This window comes from Artemia sp. Qi Xiang Cuo, chromosome 14 (genome assembly GCF_049724085.1).
Source record: "Artemia sp. Qi Xiang Cuo chromosome 14, ASM4972408v1, whole genome shotgun sequence".
NCBI lineage: Eukaryota > Metazoa > Arthropoda > Branchiopoda > Anostraca > Artemiidae > Artemia > Artemia sp. Qi Xiang Cuo.
This window is the reverse complement of record NC_142807.1, coordinates 28,277,648-28,297,904: the sequence shown is the minus strand read 5'-3', so window position 1 is coordinate 28,297,904 and position 20,257 is coordinate 28,277,648. Positions and strand designations below refer to the sequence as shown.

Here is a 20,257-nt window from a genome sequence, read left to right as displayed (position 1 = left end):
TAGGCTTGTCCCGCTTAAAGATAGGAGTGGGTTCACAATTTGTCAAAAGGAAAGAGTTAAAGATAAATGGGCAGAACATTTTGAGAACGTGCTAAACCATGATAAAATTACAGGAAAAGAATGAAAAAGTTAATAACTGTTTGGATATGAAGGATGATTCATATTGTGTGGAAGAATTAGTGAGAGTGCTAAAAAGATTAAAAAATAATAATGCGCCAGGTGCTGATAGCATGGTAAATGATTTTCTTTTAATATGATGGTTGTAAGGTTAGAGATAAGTTACGGAAGATTATGAATGATTTTTTAAAGGGGGAAGTACCTAGCAATTTTAGGAAATTTTAATTACATCCCTCCATAAGAAAGGTGATAAGAGTGTGTGGGGTAATTATAGAGCCATTAGCCTGGTTTCTGTAGGAAGCAAATTACTTAGTATGATGATACTTTTTAGACTTAGAGATGCTGTAAATAAAGTTTTAAGAGAAAAAAGTCTATTTTTAGGAAGAGTGGGGGATGTGTCGATCAAATTTTCACCACCCTTAGGTTAATAACTGAGAAGTGCCTGAGTCATCAAACCATGTTATTCCAGATTCAGTTAGTTGATTCAGCTGATAGAAGAGCTTTTGTGAAGGTCCTATCCTTGTATGGTATACCAGATAAATACAATAAAGTGATTAGTGCTATATACAAGAATAACATTCCAGCAGTTAAGGTAGGAAATAAGATTAGTTGCTGGTTTTGTAGTAAATCAAGAGTTAAACAGGGTTGAGTCTTTATCCCCGTTTATATGGATCATCTTGACGGACTTTGTCTTAAGGAGGACAGCAAAGCCAATAGCAGGAGACAAAATCAAATGGGGAAGTAAAACTTTCCTAGACTTAGATTACACTAATGATTTAGGCATCATAGATGAAAATTTTAGCAAAACGGATGATTTTTTAGAGGTTTTGCAAGTTCAGTTAAAAATTAATGTTAAGAAGACTAAGTTGTCGATACTAGGAATAAGTGAAGGCAAAGAGGTGATGCTGGATAACAATAATATTGATAAAGTGGACAGCTTCACCTACCTAGGTATTATTATTAGTGAAGTCTGCAAACCAAGGCTGGAACATTGAAAGCCACAGTGATGATAGTGGGCAAGTATGGTTCTGAAGCATTGGTACTCCAAAAAAGAAAAGGAAAAAACAGAGGAGGATTTGCTAGATGTTTTCCAGAGAAATTTGCCTACATATTGTTTTGGGTACCTGACTGACTGTCCATATCTCAAACAGTAAGCTGTATGCAAGATGTGGTTCAAACCTCCTTTCTAAGGCTATAATGAGTCAGAGATGACTAAGACATAAGACATTCTGCAGATAAAGGATGACAGATAGCCAAAGATTGTCCTTGTTGGCCAACCATCTAGAGCCAAATGAAAAGCAGATCATCCCCAAATCGGGTGTGAGGATTTCATAAGGAAATATTTAAGAATAATAGGAGGCTTTGAATGGATTTGGATAAAGGAGGAACATGGATAGCTGTGTTGGCCTCAGGCGACTCGGTGCTACTCTGAGCTTTTAGTAGTAGTATTCATTCCTGAAAATTTTACTCACCTAACTGAATAAATTAATCACAATAGTACCTCATTCACTTTACTCAAAAACTCTATCAAGAGTTTCTCAAATTTAGGGAAAGAATTTACACATCTTTAACCTCATAAATTTGGATTGAGCTAAGATATGAGGCTCAAAACATTTTTTATGCCTCATTTGGGTAGGAGATCTATTTTTAAGGTTTTAATTTTATAATGTACAGATTGTTAATGATCTCCATAGGTCAGTGCTCTCTGGAGGGGGAAGGTGTGGAATTATGTGCATCATAATATCTTCCTAGGACATTGTTAAGGCTCTGGATCCATTCCTGAAAGTTTCATTCGCCTAACGCAACTTATTAATAAGCCTATGCCAACTGATACAGACCCAAAAACTGCAGTAAAACGCTATATCTACCTCTAGGGGCTAACAAGTATTTTCAGTCCTTTGTAATTTTTACTATTTATATACATTTTAAATATAATGTAACTAGTGGAATTTTTCTGTCCAAGAATGTTCATACCAATCAATAGAGTATTCAAAATTGATGTTGGAATATTCTTTTCACTTTAAAGAATCAACTGCAGGATTGTTCTTTAACAGGTATATTTAGAGTTGTAAGAATCTAAAAATTTCTATAAGCCATTTTGAATTTTAAATTGTTTCTTTTAGAAATATCAATCATAAACCAACATAGTCTAGCAATAATATTCTACTATGTAAATGTTACTTAAAAATGTTACCAAAAATTAACCCCCTTTCAATATGCAATGACCACAGGTTTGATACAGTCACCCCTGAAAAAAACAATGTAAACCAGGTCCGTGTTTGTATTTCACAGGAATATAAAAAATGCTATATGTTCAAAAAATATAGACCTGAAATCTCACTACTGGAGTTTCCAGACATGCTGAAATCAGAAGTTTAATTTTCAACAAGATTCCATATTTCTTCTAAAACCAAACAAATCTTTAAGTTGATAACTGTTAAAGAGACAACATGATTGACAGATAATAGACAACATGATAATCGATATATAATAGACAACTGTTAATAGACATATTCTACATATTGAGAATCATCTGAAAACAGTTTTTTTTTTTCATGTATATATTTCTGTCAACTTTTCACTTTTTAGAGTGTTGGTTTTTGATGGGAGGGGGGGAGGGTGCTGTTCTATTATGGTTTGTCGTCATAAAAAAGTTTGATCAATATGTCCCCTTTGAACCCCTGAGATAAATGAAATTCTTTGGAATTAATTTTGCAACCAAATACACCATGACCATAGGTGACTGCGGGGTCAACCCTTAAAAGTTTGTGGTTTTGTGTGACAAGGATTATTTCAAACAGTTGTGGTAACTAACTGTAAGTAAGGAGCAAACTTAGCCCAATAGTAATTAAAACTCCAAGAAACAGAATTTTGATAACAATATATACATCAAAAGAATTGCCTTTTTGTGATGATTCCCAATATATAGGGTTTCTTAAGTTTAATTATACCAATCAAAAGCTACAAACCTGAGAAAACTTGCCTGATTTTTGAAAAAGGGAGGAGGCACCCCCAAAAAGTCAAACGATCTCAATGAAAATTACACCATCATATTCAGCATACCAGAGAATCCTACTGTAAAGATTTCAAGTTTCTTTTTGCAGAAAAAATGTGGAATTTCGTAGTTTTTGGCAGAAGAAAGATCACAGATGTTTGTTTTTTTTTTGTTTTTTCCAGGGGTGATCATATAGAATCAAGGGTCCTAGAAAATCGGGAGATAGCTCATTTGAATGGAAATTGAAAATTCTAGTGCTCTTTTTGAGTGACCAATAATATCGGAGGGTCTCTAGCCCCCCTTCTACAGCCATGTTTTCCTCAAAGACATCCGATCAAAATTTTAAGATAACCATTTAATTCAGCATAGTTGAAGGGTCCAATAGCTATGCTTTTGGTGATGACATGGCCCTTCATAATCCCTGGGAGAAGGGCTGTAAGTTATTCAATTTGCCCATATTGTTCTCATATAGTATTTGTTATTGGGAAATGTACAGAAATTTTTCAGGGAATTTTATATGGGGAGAATTATCCATGGAGAGGAAAGTTTCTGTGGAGAATTTTCCAGGAGAAATGTTACCCGGGGGGGAGGGGATTTCCTGGCAAGATTTGAAAAACACTTAAAAATTTAACAAAAATAATTTTTATACTGAAAGTAAGGAGCAATATTAAAACTGGAAACAAACTAAAACTATTCTGTATATGAGGGGGCTGCCCCCGTTTCAACCCTTGCTCTTTTTACTATAGACTTTTTGTCCTGATTCTTTAGGAAATAGACCAACTACTCAAACACAAGGGCTGTTGATTTTGAATGAGAAGTATTTTTAAAGAGGTTTAAGACTTTAGTAGAAAGAGCGAGGGTTGGGGAAGGGGCAACCCCCTCATATACAGAATAATTTTGTTTGTCTTAAGCTTTATTGTTACTCCTTACTTTTAGTTGAAAAAACTTTTTTTTATTTATTTCTTAAGGGATGGGGGAGGAGTATGTTTGAAAAAAAGGCCAAAAAAAGATAACTTATGCATAAATACTAGGAGTAAAGGTAAAGTCGTAAAAATCAGGAGATTCTAAGGAGGAGCTGCCCCCCTCCTCTGTATACCTGCTTGGGTTTAGTTGCCAAACCGTTGTTCAGTCAAGGAATGGGGGAGTCAAAAGTTAATTTTTGGACCCACAATGTCTAACTTTCACGAAGTAGAAAAGGGGTGCTTCAGAACAATCTCGTGAGGAATCTCCCCCTTCTAATGTGTGCTTTATGAGAAAGTGCTCATATTTTCAAGTACATTGATATTTTGTTTTTTAGCTCTTTTTTGTTCAAATTCCTATGGTTAGTAGATTGTGTAGACTGTTCAGTTTCATGATTATCTACATTGTTCGGTATATATTTGATTACAGTCACTGGCAGTTCGCCAAAAATGGGTAGCAAGATTGTGGCTAAAGCAGACTGGAAAAGTATGCCTATAGATATATCTGTTTTTGATAAATCTGGCGAGGTAGATCTCATTGAGTTTGAAGAGCTCCATCATTATGACATCAAACAAGGCGGAAAAACGGTAACTGGAAATTATACATCCTTTTTTTATACTGTAATTTCTCCATATTTGACCACATAAAAATTCGTCCACCCTACTTTGTTTCCTAGATTTTTGTTTTGTACAATTTCGCTTTTATAAAACAGACTATTTTAATGTGTAATTCCAGTTGGATTCTTGGTCTTTACTTTAGTCAATAATAGGGTAAAAAGCTGTTTTTTTCACAATATATTATGAAAGTTTCAGCATATTATATTGTCTCACCTTTATGTATCTGATTGAATGCGTATTTCTGTTTTGGATTAGCATTTTTGGTATAAAGGGAGTAGTTCATTAATTTTAATAATTAAGAAAGAATTTTATTCCAAAAACGAGGTTTTCAAGGAAGGCAAAGAGTAAACTTTAAACGAGCGAGAAATGAAGTCATATAATAATTAAAACTTAAACTGAAAAAATACCACAAACGAATAAATGAAATCCAAAATAAATAGAAATGAAAATTAATAATCAGATCAAAATAAAAAGATAAGGGATACTCCTATAGACTAACAGACGAATTACGAAACGAGTAGAAATTAAAATGAATAGTCAAGTCAAACCTAAAATGAACACAAATTATTACAAATAAGAGCAGGTCTACCCATTCCCCCCTAAACACTCTAAAGGCTAGAGTGGGGTTCTGCTTTACTGCAAAAGACTTGTATTTTAAACAGTGTGATTTTTTTTCGAAACATTAACAACAAGACGAAGAGAATCACAATCAATCCGTTTGTGGTAACTAATTATAATTTAAGAGCAACTTGCACTAATATTAACTGGAACTCTAAAGAAAGAAGTTCTGATAACAATATACACATCAAAAGGATTATGTTGATTCTGAATATACAAAGTTCAATAAGTTTATTGAACCACTTTAAGCCTCAGTTCAGGGGGCTCAGTCGGGCTGCTTTCAGGGGGCGCGTGTCTAATATCTAGCCCCTTTTGCATGTTAGGGTGCCCTTGACCCGGAAATTTATGAATGTAATTTCAAGTCGGCTGGGAAACAAAGTGTTTTTTCGCCCTTTATTGTTGGAATCAGTATTTTTCTTCTATTTGTCGTGCACACTGAGATCCTCTTGGCCCAAGGGCTTAAGGATTTAAGTTTTTCGCTGATCAAAATAAAGTGTTTTGTCATTTTCGGGCCTTTGTGGAGGAAGACTGTGCCCCCAAACTTGTTTTTTTTTGTTTTTTTTTTTTATATTAGATTGACTAAACCTCTTTGCTTGGGGTGTTACGGCTGCAAGTTTTAACTGTTAAGAGATGACAAAGGTTTAGCCCATTTGGACGCCCCTAACTCCTTCCCTTTAAGCAAAAATAGTGTTGTCCCCTTAGCCTCAGTCTCGGTGATGGTTCTTAAAATTTTGCGTACATTGTCCACTGGGCGAGCAGCGTACAGTTTTAAGTTTCAAGCCATTCAGAAAAGTTCTTTTTAGGAGGAACCGAAGTTTTTTTTTTCTTGCGAGTTGGGGTCTTGTTGATCCAAGGACTTCCAATTATAAGTTTCAAACCAATCGGAAAAAGAATATTTTGGTCACCTAATTCTTTTGGGGCATGAAGGTTGCCTACATTTTTACATTTTTTTGGCTTTTTCTTGTGCATTGGGTTTTTTCCCTAGGGCTCAAGGACATAAGTTTTTAGCCTATAAGAAAAATACTTTTTGGCCCTTTTAGTCCAGATTTTGGGGAAGATCAAGCCCCCATTTTTTTTTTTTTTTACATTATGTTCCCCTTAGCCTAGGGAAATGCTGGTATAGGTTTCAAACTGACCTTGGACAACAAGTAGTTTAGCCAATTTTCGGGCCGCAAACTAAGAATTGTTATAACAAACATCTGATGTGTACATGTTTAAAGTTTAATTGCTACTTTCTTTTGATCTTCTTCTGTCTTCACTCTCTTTCTGTGCTTAACTTTCTACCTCCCCTTAGTTTCCTTCTTTCTTTACCTCCTCGAATATACTTCTCCCTCGTTCTCCCTCCTGCTATGCCCCCATCTGTCTCTCTCCCTCTATATCTCTCTCTCGCTGGCTCGCTCTCAATCTTTTTTTTTTCTCTCTCTCTCTCTCTCTCTCAGCCATCTTATACTATTTCCCTGTTTTTCTCTCTTGCTTTATCTTTTTCGCTCATTCACTCCCTTTTTAATACAAGTGTAAATAAGCCACGCTGCACGGCTAAAAATCTACGTAAATAATTTCTTATACCACACTGCTTTTCCATTTACGAAAAATTAAGCAAGAAAAATGGATTTTAAATTTTTAATAAAGCAGTGAAATAAATAAAAACAAATAAACACTTTAATTAAAAAATGCTCCGAATATTTCGGCCCCACGTCCGGGAGCCTTTCTCAACGAAAAAAAAGCACATTGAAAACACAACAACAAAATGTTTTTTTTTAAATAACACGATACAACTACTAAACACACGAAGAGGAAAAAGGAAAAATATAAATAAATAAGTAAGAAACAAAGCCATATATTGAACAAAACTTCCAGCACTGGCATTTTAACATAGGCCACAAAAGCGAATGTCTGTAGTGATATGTGTCACTCTCCTTTTACAATCAGTGTATAAATCGGAATCTATCAAAAGTTAAGACTATATTTACTTGAACAAACAAAAAAGGTCACCTCACCCCAGGTTCATAACCCCTAATTAAATATCACAGGTTAAACAACCAATTCATGAATTATAAATTGAATGCATTTTTTTGGTTGCTAATTTAGCTGCAGTCCGTTGACGTTTCTCCAGCTTTTACCTCATTCTGACCTTTGTTCGCAAGATTATCATTTGTTTAGGACAATTATTAAAATCACTACTGGTTGAATATTTTACCTGCTTCTTAATTAAACTATTATTAAATGGATTTAGCCTTAAATCCCCTTCATCCCTATTGATACTAATACCACCATAGATAATCTTTTTTTTTCAAGTAAAAAGGGGTGTAATTATTTCTTTAGTTTATAGGGTATTGAAATTAGCATCACCAGAATACATGAGTAGTGAACTAATTTTTATTAAGGATACTCTAGTAGGTAATGTATATCCCGTAAATATGATTTCTTAAATAATTGAAAAAAGGAAAAAACGTTAATGGAACCGGCAATATTAGAAGATGTGTCAACTCAAGAAACAAATTACATAACTTTGCCTTATATCCCAATGTTGTCACAAAAGTTAAGAAGAGAATTAAAAAAACATAATATAAAAACAGCATTTAAATCAGGACAAACTGTAAGCTCTTTGCTTTGCTTTGCTTACAGATCAAGAAATTTGCAAAAGGGAGTATACAAAATTCCATGCTCTTGTGGTAAATTTTATGCGGGAAGAACACAACAGATTTTAGAAAACATAATATAAATACAGCATTTAAATCAGGACATAATATAAGCTCGTTGTTAAATAAAGGGAAAGACAAGGTACCGAGAAATTTGCAAAAGGGAGTATACAAAATTCCATGCTCTTGTGGTAAATTTTATGTAAGAAGAACACCGCAAAATTTTGAAAATAGGCTACAGCAACACAAAAATGCAGTAGATTGCTCGCTAAAACATAATAAAAAACCGGAAACGTTCGAGTCAGCTGTAGTAGAACACGTTAATAATTTTCCTCATCACAGTATTTTATTTGATCAGACAAAAATTGTAGATACGTCTGTAGGACTTTTACAAAGTTTCAGAGAAATTATAGAAATAAAAAAGATTATCTATGGGGGTATTAGTATAACAAATGATGAAGGGGATTGTAGGATAAATTCAATTTATAATAATTAATTAAAAAGCAGGTAAATATTCAACCAGTAGTGATTTAAATAGCCTAATTGTACTGAAACAAATGATAACCTTGCAAACAAAAGTCAGAATGAGGTAAAAGCTGGGAAAAGTCGACGGATTGCAGCTAAACTAGCAACCAAAAAATCCATTCAATTTATAATTCATGAATTGGTTGATTAACCTGTGAGATTTAATTAGGGGTTATGAACCTGGGGTTAGGTGACCTTTTTTGTTTGTTCAAGTAAATATAGTCTTAACTTTTGATAGATTCCGATTTATACACTGATTGTAAGAGGAGAGTGACATATATCACTATAGACACTCGCTTTTGCTTCCTATGTTAAAACGCCAGTGCTGGAAGTTTTGTTCAATATATGAGTTTGTTTCTTACTTATTTATTTATATTTTTCCTTTTTCCTCTTCGTGTGTTTAGTAGTTGTATTTTTTATGTGTTTTATTTTTTTAAAACATTTATTTGTTGTTTTATCCGTTGAGAAAGGCTCCCGGACGTTGGGCCGAAATATTTGGAACCTTTTTTAATTAAAGTGTTTATTTGTTTTTATTTATTTCACCGCTTTCTTAAAAATTTAAGATTCGGTTTTTCTTGCTTAATTTTTTCTAAAAAAAAGTTTTTCAAAAAACTTTTGGATGATTATTATCAATCAGGGAGCTAAACGAAAAAAGAACCACTCGAAGAAAAGAAAAAGAGTTGAAGTTGATGAAGTTTTAGTACGAAACGATGAAGACAACGGTAATAGAGAAAAAAAGAAGAAGAAAAAGAAGAAGAAGATGAAGAAGGACAAGGAACTGAATGGCTCTATTGAAAACAGCTGTAAGTGTTGTTTTGTTATGTTTTTGCTGTAGTCTTTTTTTCAATATTCTGAATATACAAAAAAATTAAGATTTTTATTGTTGCTTGATATTAATTTTATTTTGGTGACCTGTGTTTTAATATGCACTATCATTATTTTGTATTCGAACCGTAAATTGGGTAAGAAATTTTGTGAAAAGACATGGAAATTTATTCATAAACTAACAAATTAGACAATAAAGATAATGTTATGTTTAAATTTGTGGCATCCAGTGGCGTAATTTCGCCAAAATTCTGGGAGGAAGGGGGATAAAATTGAAGCCAATTTCCCCAAATCAAGTGAAAATGACAGTGAAAACTGAAAAATGAGCCATATAGAACCAAAAAGTAAAGATATACTAAAGAAAACTGACCCGTTTCTGTGTAAGCTTGAATTATGCAGGCTTATCTTAGTTTTGACAAGGTTTTTAAAGAAACAAAAGGGGGGCGGTGGCAAAATGGGGTCTGTGGGGAGGGGGGCAAAACGTGGTCTGGGAATGGAAGTTGCCTCCCCCTGCCCCATAGCAAATTTAGCCCCTGGTGGGATCCCTTAGAAGGACCCTTAGTTTTTAACAATAAGTTGGGGAATATCGTAAAATGAGTTTCATGAATTGTAGAACAGATGTTAGTTAAGGTTAATGTTTCGATGCCTCTTGGGCTCGACTTTTGTGCAACCTGCTAAAAAGTTCTAACTGTTCTCTGGAGCGCCATCACTGATTTCTCTGATTTTTTTTTATTTATTTTCTTTTTTGTGATCAGCGGTGTGTGGCTCAATAACCATAAGAGATTGATATTCGGTAAAATTTTCTGGTCTGCGGATTGGAAGATGGCACAGAAAAGCTCCTCTGAAGCTTGTAATATTTCTTGTTATTTTCCGGGGAACAAGATCATTTGTTGCTACAAATAAGAAACAAAGCGGGGCTGTCTTAGCTTGGAAAGTAAACTTAATAAGGTGATGTAATGTCGGACTCTTGTAGAGCATGGAATTATGTCTTAGAGACCTGAGACAGAAGGTTCTGCATACATTCTAGAATTGTCTCTTTTGGGATTTTTTTGTCATTTTGATGGAATTCTCTGATCGTATATGTGTATCAAGCTTGTTCCACGAGGTGACGAAAGCAAATCGCGATACGACGAATGGTTGTGGCGGTACTATATTGGTAGTATCAGAACATACCAAAGGCAAAACGATCGCATTTCAATCAGAGTTTGTGTGAACTACGAGCTCTAGTTATTCCTATTCGGGAGTCCAGATCCAGTACGAATCTTTTTTATGTATGTGGGGGGGAGGTCCATATTCTTCTTATTGAGGCATCTAGGAGAAGGTGGTGTTGGATCTAAACCAGTTTGATTGGAATTAATAGCAAGTGTCCTAGTTGCTTTTTGGGGGGTCTATGGGCAAAGACCAATGACTTATGTTTGAGGGAGGGGGTTCCGTAAGTTATTATCATTAGGACATATGCCAGAAAGGATTGTCGGATCTTAATGCAATTTCGTTTTAAATAAGAGCTAGTGTCCTAGTAGTGTGCTTTGGTAATCAGGATTCTTTTCCATCGTTATAAGGGGGGAAAGGGAAGGAATCACTAAATTCTTGTGATCAAGAAATCTAGTAGAAGTGGTTGTATGATCTCAAACAAGTTTGGTCGGAAGTAAGGGTAAATATCCTGATTTGTGGCATTTTTTTCTATTTTCGGCGGGGGGGGGAGCCATTCTGATATCTGTGGGTAGGGGTGTCAGATTATTGTCATTTGCACTTTTACCAAAATAAGTTGTCAAATGTCAACCAAAGTAATTGTGAAATAAGATAATTTGTGCTGGTTCTACCTGTTGAGAGTTTTTACCTGGTATAACCTATGTTGGAAGAGTGTGCATCCAAACTTTGGTCATCAAAAATAATTAGCCTCCTGGTTAAGTCTTTTCGGAATCAGGACTTTACTTGAACTCCATGCGGACCTCCAACCTACCCAATAGCTGGTGTGGAGCATGGTATTTGTATTAGCGTATACTTTCGATATTATAGCCGTTATTTTTTGTACAGACTGTACTTATGTTTGGGAGAAAACGGCATCACGTGGCATTATGACCTCTTAAACTGGAAGGAAGTTCAAATAGTATTTTGGTGCTGTTGAGGCCAAAATTCTGATTAAAAACTATGCGGAAGATATAAGATTTAATAGGGTAAAGCAGAAAACTTCCAATTTGATTGGAAGGATACCCCCCCCCCCCGGGAAAATTGAATACTAGTTTCTGGAAAAGTATCTTTTTTTCGATTTCAGCCACCCTCTCCCCCATCATATCCTGGGGAAAACTATTTTTATCAGGAGTAAACCCCCCTCTATTTTGATCGAAGGATCTGTTGAAATTCCTCGCTTTGAAATACCTTTTTTGGGGTGTCATGTACCCCTCCCCGACGGGACAAGATCTTTTGCCTTCCGTTAATAGTTTATGTGAAACTATGCACTTCCTTATAACCGTTAGTATTTACCTCATTAGTAAGTGAAACCCTAGGGAAAATCTGTTGATAGGAATTCCGTTTATTTTTGTATATAAATTTGTGAAAGGTGTAAATATATTGATAACCTTGGCTAGCTCAACGGGTAAAAAACTACGTCGCTAATCTAGGGTCGTGAGTTCGAGTTTGGCATTGACTTTTTTTTCTTCAGTGAATCGCAAAATATTGAGAATATATTGCTTTTGAGTAGAAGTTGCATTTGTTGATTAAAAATCGATATTAGCTTATTTTGTGCGTTCATATGGATTAAAAAGGCGAGGAGGGATCTTACGTCAGGGTTTGAAACTGTTCGAATTTGATGGCGTAATTTAATCAATTTTCCACTCCTTTTGGGGGGTGCTTCCCCTTTTTTCTAGATTATGCAGATTGTTTTTAGATAACCTGGACTAAAAATTACTGATGAGTATATTAAAAACTACTGGATTTCTATAATGTTATCAAATACCGTTTCTAGTGTTTCGATTTCTAATGACAAGGGTCGGTCTTTACTTACCCTTATTACCATGGACGATTTGATGTGCTTGTGGGATTAATACAAAAACAGCTGAGAATCTAGTTGCTGGTAAAGTTGAAAAAATTACTGACTAACGGACCAAAGATTGAAAGTGGGTTCTAGAAAGCAACGTGCCTAAGAGCAGAGTACAATGGGGTCTAGCTCCCTCCCTTCCAAAAATTAGACCTTTCGAAATAATGTCATGTCTATGTGCTTGCATTCTTGGAATCAAGGTGGAACCCCAAGTTTGTTCGATTGATTAGGCTCTTGCTCACCTAGATAAAATAAGATATCTATTTCAAAAAATGACTATCACAAGTCCCGAAAGGCCGAATTCGCATTTCGGGGTCATATAATAAAAAAAAACCATAGAAATAGCACAACAACTAAAAAATTGGCTAAACAGTGCCAAAAACAACAATATCAGAAAAACAAAGCCATTCATTAGTCTAAAAAACAAAAAGTGTCAAATGTAAGAAAGTTAAAAAGGCACGAACTAAAACAAAAAAAAAAAAAAATTGAGATAAAAATAGAAATTGAGATAAAAATATCACCTCCCGATATGTTAATATTATGAAAGGGGGGTAGGGGCGTGAATTGTAGAGGGAGCACTTTTCCATCCTTCGTCTTGATCTCCCCCCCCCCTTATATTCTTCAAAAAGACTTTTGGGGTTTTTCGCTGGAAATATCTTTTTTTCGCATTTTAATTGAAAAAATCAAATGCTACAAAATTGCCCCCACCCCCCTAGATTCTAAAAACTATATTTTGCCTCTCTTTACATTTCTCGTGAATTGGTGCCCATAAAGGATCAACAGGGCTCTGTAGATAAGTAGGATCAAAGTATGATTGAGCATACATTAGCCTCTTGATCATCCCTATGAGAACTGCTTAGCAAACAATTTTTGAATTTAGAAAAACAAAAAAAGCTGTATGTTTAATAGAGAGGAGAAGAGGCTTGTACAAGAATTATCTGAATGATAGATCACATGAAAACAAAAGGAATGTAAAGAAAGTGGAGAAAGCATTAAAATACGCACTAAGGAAGTGTGAAGCGGAGGCCATGGATAAAATTGCCGAGGATCTGGAAGATGCAGCTAGACGACCGAATAGTAAAATACTGTACTGGCATGTTAATAAATTGACAAGGGGCCACAATTAGTGACAAGGAAAGAGTTGAAGAGAGATGGGCAGAGCATTTGAGAATGTGCTAAACCGTGATATAGTTGCGGGAAAGATAGAAAGGAGAAATAAAAAATTTGTAATGCCATGGATATGAAGGAAGATTTGTTTTGTGAGGAAGAATTAGCGACAGTGCTAAAAGGATTAAAATATAATAAGGCTCCAGATGCTCATAGCGTGGTAAATGAGTTTCTTAAATATAGTGGCTCTGAGGCTAGAAATAAGTTACTGAAGGTTATGAATATGATTTTTGAAAAAAGGGAAGTACCTAATGATTTTAGGAAAATTTTAATTAAATCACTGTATAAGAAAGGTGATAAGAGTGAGTGTGGTAATTATCAAGGCATTAGTTTGGTCTCTGTAGGTAGCAAATTACTTAGTAATATGACACTTTTTAGACTGAGCGATGCTGTAGACAAAATTTTAAGAGAAGAACCGTGCGGTTTTAGAAAGTTTAAAGGATGTGTCGACCAAATTTTCACTCTTTGGTTAATAATTGAGAAGTGTCTGAGCTGTCAAACACCTCTGGTGTCATTTTTATAGATTACGAGCAAGCGTTTGCTTCTGTAGATAGAAGAGCTTTAGCAAAGGTCTTATCCTTGTATGGTATACCAGAAAAATACATTAAAATGATTAGTGCTATGTACAGGAATAACACTGTTGCAGTTAAGGTAGGACATAAGGTTAGCAGCTGGTTTTGTATTAAATCAGGAGTTAAGCAGGGTTGTGTTATATCCCCCTTTATATGGATCATTTTGATGGACTTTATCTTAAGGAGCACAGGAAAGGCAATGGGAGACCGCAAAATTGAATGGAGAGAGAAAACTCACCTGGATTTAGATTATGCTAATGATTTAAGCATCCTAAATGAAAGTGTGGGCGAAATGAATGAACTTTTGGATGTCTTGCAAGTTCAGGGTGCTAGAATAGGTTTGAAAATTAATGTTAAGAAGACTAACCCACTAAGGCTAGGAAAAAGTGAAGATGAAAACGTGACGCTGGGTAACGAAAAGATTTATCAGATGTACCTTTACTTACCTTGGTAGTATTATTAGTAAAGACGGTGGGAGCAGTGAAGATGTTAAAAGTAGAATAGCCAAGGCTCAGGGTTTTTTTTCACAGTTAAAAAAAAAGTTTGGAAGAATAGGAAGATAAGTCTGCAAACCAAGTTTAGAATATTAGAAGCTACCGTGATGATAGTGGCCAAATATGGCTCTGAAGCATGGGTGCTCCGAAAAGCGATTGAAGATTTGCTAAATTTTTTCAAGAGAAATCGTTAAGGGATTGCTTTGGATGCACGACTGACTCACCGTAATTCAAACAGTAGACTGTGCGAAAAATGTAATTCAATGCCGATTTCTAGGGCTCTAAAGAAAGAAAAATTGAGATGTGTTGTGTGGATGAAGGATGACAGGTTGCCGAAGATTGTTCTTATTGGACAACTGTCTAGGGCTAAACGGAAAGCAGCTCGTTCTCGTCTGGAGTGAGAGGGCGTCATAAAGAAAGATTTAAGGAAATAGGAACTTCCTGGGAGGTTGTAAAAAGGGTGGCTTTGAATAGATTGGGATGGAGGAGGAGCGTCCGTAGCTGTGTTGCCCTCAGGCGGCTTGTTGCTGCGATGAGTTGTAGTAGTAGTAGTAATTTGGAAGCGTGAAGAAATAGGTAAGACGTTTAGGTGTGACACTCGTGTTTTTTTTATTTTTGAGAATTTCCAACTGATTTGATATTTTTCTTACCTAAAATTCAAAACACGGGACAGATTATCACTAAACGTGTGGTAAAACTGAAAACTCTTGTGGTAAAACTGAAAACTCTTGTCGTGAAACTGAAAACTGGTGTTTCCAAAGCAAAAATCATGAGGGTGGTAGCATAGATCCAACTAAATGCTATGATTTTTACGTATTTCCATACCTTATAGATTGTTCACTGTTATTTGTTTTCTTTTGATGAATAACCTCCTCCCCCCAAGAAGAGGTTCTGCGTTCTTTCCTCCATAACATGCACCTTAATCAAGTGTTTTAGCGTGATTAAAAATAGTATTTAATGAAAAGAAATTGATTTTCCCGACGCTTCGATTTTGGAGTTGAATTTTGTATAGGTGGACTTTTTTTTAGGTCTAGTATAATCAAGGGGTGCGCGTCAGGCCCATGTTCCATCCCTTTTTACGAAAACTTGATATCATTACGACTTTTCCCAGGGCCGTATCCAGGATTTTCTTTTTGGGGGGTGTTTTACACAATTTTTTTTTTTGGGGGGGGGGGGGCTACACAAAAAAATAACAGGAAAACATTTTTTACATTTAAACATTCAGACTGTTCATATGATTTCTTATTACGAGTGAGAAATATATGTGTCTATTTTTGGTTTTATACACTCTACTGACGAAAACGATCCCTGAAGACAGGGCTGAAACACTGAGCATTCTGTTCAATTTTTTTTTATCGTTGGCTGTAAAAATGCTCATTTATTATCAATGTTTTTAAAAATCGAGCCGACTCGGTCTTAGAAATGATATTAGGCTATCTAAGTGGTGTTAATTGATTTTTTTATTTTATTTACCTGAATTTTTAGACTACTATCCAGCTATTGCTTTGATTGGTTATATAGCCTTTTTGCTTTGCAGGTACCTTTGAGGAATGCTCCGAACCTCCGGTAACATATCTTGAAGATGATGATTCCGAACTAGAATTTCAATCAGAGGATGAAGATCGAGAAAAAAAAGAAAATGATTTTGAAATTGACGAAAAAACTATTCAACAAATGTCAAAGTGGAATAATCTTTATGTACCGATGCCAATTATTAAGTCCTTGGCTGAGAAGAAGTTTTTTAAGCCAACACCCATTCAGGTAATTTTTTTTTATTTTCGGTCAGTTTTACTTTTGTTAAACACTGCAATAATATGCAGGTATTTGTGCAATATAAACTGGCTTACTCAGACACACTCAAAGGTAACCAATTGTATCGGTTTGTAACCCTTATACTTATTCTCGAACGTGGTACGGACACCATGACTTAGGAAGTAAGTTAAGCTAGTAAACTAGTTAAACTAGTAAACTTACTTAGGAAGTAAGCTTGGTGCAGTAGGAAGTAAGATAAACTTTAGGTGCATTGGCGATTTGAAATTTGGTCGGTGTTTCGTCCATTTCGTCCTTTCGTCCATGTTTGAGCCGCAATTTTGCCACTTTCCTTATAAAGTGAAGTAAGAACAAAATGAAAATAGACCTATACATCACCTTGGCAACTCATAAATGTGTATTTCTTTTTTTGTAGATTGCAAATAAAAAAAATTGATATGAATATAAAAAGAAGTCAAGGATGTGATAACAATCTAAATTGCATATGATTTTTATACTCCCAACTTGATTTTTATTATAGTTTGGCTGTTTTTTTTGTAACCAGGGATGTCAGAAACTTGTGCCACAGGAAAAAGCGGGTCATCCCTGAATGGGGTGGAAGGATTTCATAAGGAAAGATTTAAGGGAAATTGTAACTTATTGGAAAGGTTTAAAGAGGGAGGCTTTGAATAGATTGGAATGGAGGAGGAGCGTGTGTAGCTCTGTTGGCATCAGGTGGCTTGGTGCTGCAGTGAGTTGTTAGTAGCAGCAGTTGTAGATGCCAGAAATTTAAAACTGTTTGCTCAGAAACGCCCATATGGGAAAGGTATGTAACCATAAGGGAAAGTAAATAGCTTAATTGGAGATTAAGCTTAATCTCCAATTAAGCTTAAGGGAAGCAAAATAGCTTAATTATCTCATTTATACGAAGGATGTCTTCACATTCCATTCTGAGCTATAGATTTCATTTATTGTGTTGGCAGCGACAGCTGCAACCTAGTAAAGAACCAACCGCGTTCTATTGTAACTAATAATTTAAAAACTTTTTGGAAAAAAAGATGTCAAGTGGCAAAAAATTGTCATTTGAAGCTGATTCAGGAATCGCAACTATGATTTTGATCTAGTCTATAATTTCAATCTGATGTGTTTTACTTATATTTATTTAATTTTTTGTTTTGTAGTCTCTTGTTCTTCCTGCTGCAATTCGAGGGCGGAGAGACATTGTCGGTGCAGCTGAAACGGGAAGTGGAAAAACGCTTGCTTTTGGCATTCCAATGCTAAGCGGAATTCTAGATGACAAAAAGTACGACAAAGTTATAGAGGACGCTGGTGAGTTCAGGAAACAAAGACAGAATGAATAACTGGGAATAACTCAGATTCTGATTAATTGATTGTGAAAATAATTCTTCAAAGATCTACTATAAGGAAAACAGGCTTGTCATATTTCCCTGTGTTTGCTCTTTCTTCTTTTGGTGATTTGTTTTCATGCTCGTCTGATTGATATTCGATCTTAATTCCCGATTAAATCAGGTTTAATTTATGTAGCTAAATATATTATAAGCATCCGATCCGTGAAATTGAAGATCCTTGATATTTCCATTTTTAAATTATTTCCATACACAAGTTTTAGAAAATTTGATATTTGACAACATAATGTTGTACGTTGTTTGTATAAGATATTAGGTAAAAAAAAATCGTTTTTCCTTGGAGAATTTCATCTTGCATTAGATTTTGCTTCACTTTCTTAATCAAACATCCATATCATTGAAGACGAAGTAAAATTGACTTTATAAACAGCGTTGAGTCTCCCATATTTTTTTTGTGGACTTTATCATGTCGAACGGATGGCCATACAAACAAGGAGAAGGCTCATTTGATCGCAAGCTACAACAAAGTTATATGCCCATTTTGAACGTAAGGCAACCTGTTAGCCCCCCTCACCGTGTGTCCCGGGTATTTAAACCCCCACCCATACCCACAGGGTACTTGTTCAAAAGTTTACAATACAAACTTTAATTGAAATAGTTGAAAAAAATTTTCACTAAGGGTGACATGATAACCGCAAGCCCAGAGGTAAGGCCACAAAATTATGCAAATACCCCACACGAAACAGAGGTTTCATATATATCATTTTATTTGAAACGTGGACGTGTTGAATCTTGTTGATGAAACGTGTTTGAAACGAAAACTTTTTGAAACCTGAACCTTATTAGGAGTTTCATTGGGGCTCATATCCGTGTCTTAGGGCATTTTTCCCCTCCAATATTTTTTTTTTTTAAAAGAAAGGTGGACATACAACTTTTTGTAATCAGAATCCTCCCAGGAATTTTAATTAGCTTGATTATAAGACACAAAATGAGTAGCCTGTGCACCTAATGACTACCTTCCCGCTCCCCCGAAAAGATGTTGTGTGTCCCTGAAACGGGGTAGTTAAAGGTTTTTTTAGCCCACTTATAACGAATCTGTGACGAAAATATGAATATTCTCTAGACATTCAGCAGAAAAACATGTGGAGTCAATGTTTCAAAGATGTTTCATACTGACATCATAGTTATGCAAAGATTTTTGATTTCCAGGATTAGAAGGTTTTAACTGAGGGATTTAAATACACAGGTCCAGAAATTTAACACGTCAAATATATATTTTGGTGGGTAACACAGGGGGGAGGGGGCTTGGAAAAGACTCACGCAGTCGGTCGGATAAAACTGAAGCGCTTATGTGCAAAAGGGTTTTGATTTGTTAATTTTAAAAAAGTCAATCAATTACACTCACCTATATACCCATTTAGTCGTAAGAACTTGAAAAAATGTATTATCTGCGTTTAAATCAATAAATTATGAGCCAAACGTATTTTTTTTTTTTTTTTGAAGTTTTTTTTTTCTGGGATCCAAATACATAGAAGCAATTTATAATCATATAATCATAAAGGATTTATATATAGTTTTTACCAAAAAGTCATTTTGAAACAGATACGAAGGGATACGGAGGGGTAAGCAAATTATAACCAAGTAATCATAAAGGATCCTATATTTAGTTTTTTACCAAAAAGTCATTTTGAAACAGATACGGAGGGATACAGAGGGGTAAGCAAATTATAACCAAGTAATCGTAAAGGATCCTATATTTAGTTTTTACCAAAAAGTCATTTTGAAACAGATACGGAGGGGTAAGCAAACTATAACCAAGTAATCATAAAGGATCCTATATTTAGTTTTTACCAAAAAGTCATTTTGAAACAGATACCAAGGGGTAAGCAAATTATAACCAAGTAATCATAAAGGATCCTATATTTAGTTTTTACCAAAAAGTCATTTTGAAACAGATACGAAGGGGTAAATGGGATCAATGATTTCATTGCCTCAGTCACTGATCCTTTTTGTTCCTTTCGTTGGTCAAGCAAAAACTTATCCCGATCTTTGGATATAAATTGCTGTTTGTGATGTTTTATCAGCTGATAATTTGATAAATTGTTTGTGAATATCTACTGTTAATTTGGCATCTGCAACAACTCTGTCATCAAACAGATTGAGAATCCACCTTTTCGAGAAAAAAATCGTTGTCTCGCGGGAAATAATCTAACAGCTGAATTTTTCAATTCGGGCAAATGCGTTTTCATGGTGTTTAAAACACGACCAATTTTTGTCTATGTAACTAGAAGGCAATCTGAGCATTTCACGTTTTTCTTCTTTTCTTTTCTTAGGTGAGTAGCCCAGGTATCAAGTTTTAAATAAAAGCATTTCCTTTACGTGGTCATTGTAAAATGTTTTTGTTACGGCCTTATAAACCTTTTTTCAATTCATTCAAATGTAACAATATATTTCTAAAGTAAGGTCAGACCATTAGAGATTAGTCATCTTGACCTAATTCTGAAAAGGAACTCTTAGAATCTTCATAACAGACACTTAATTCATCTTACAATTCGACAAGGCTCGTAAAACTTTTCCT

At 35.0% G+C, this 20,257-nt stretch overlaps 1 protein-coding gene across 1 annotated transcript in view; it reads left to right on the top strand.

Annotated features, from left to right (window-relative positions):
• The window catches only part of LOC148944338 (ATP-dependent RNA helicase DDX24), a 42,735-nt gene that overhangs the window by 1,022 nt on the left and 21,456 nt on the right, over window positions 1-20,257 (top strand). The window contains exons 2-5 of the mRNA XM_089100805.1: window positions 4,502-4,659; window positions 9,109-9,274; window positions 16,101-16,324; window positions 17,494-17,641. Of these exons, the coding sequence (XP_088956931.1) occupies window positions 4,522-4,659; window positions 9,109-9,274; window positions 16,101-16,324; window positions 17,494-17,641 (676 nt within the window). The 5' untranslated portion in view covers window positions 4,502-4,521. The remainder of the gene's footprint in view (window positions 1-4,501; window positions 4,660-9,108; window positions 9,275-16,100; window positions 16,325-17,493; window positions 17,642-20,257) is intronic.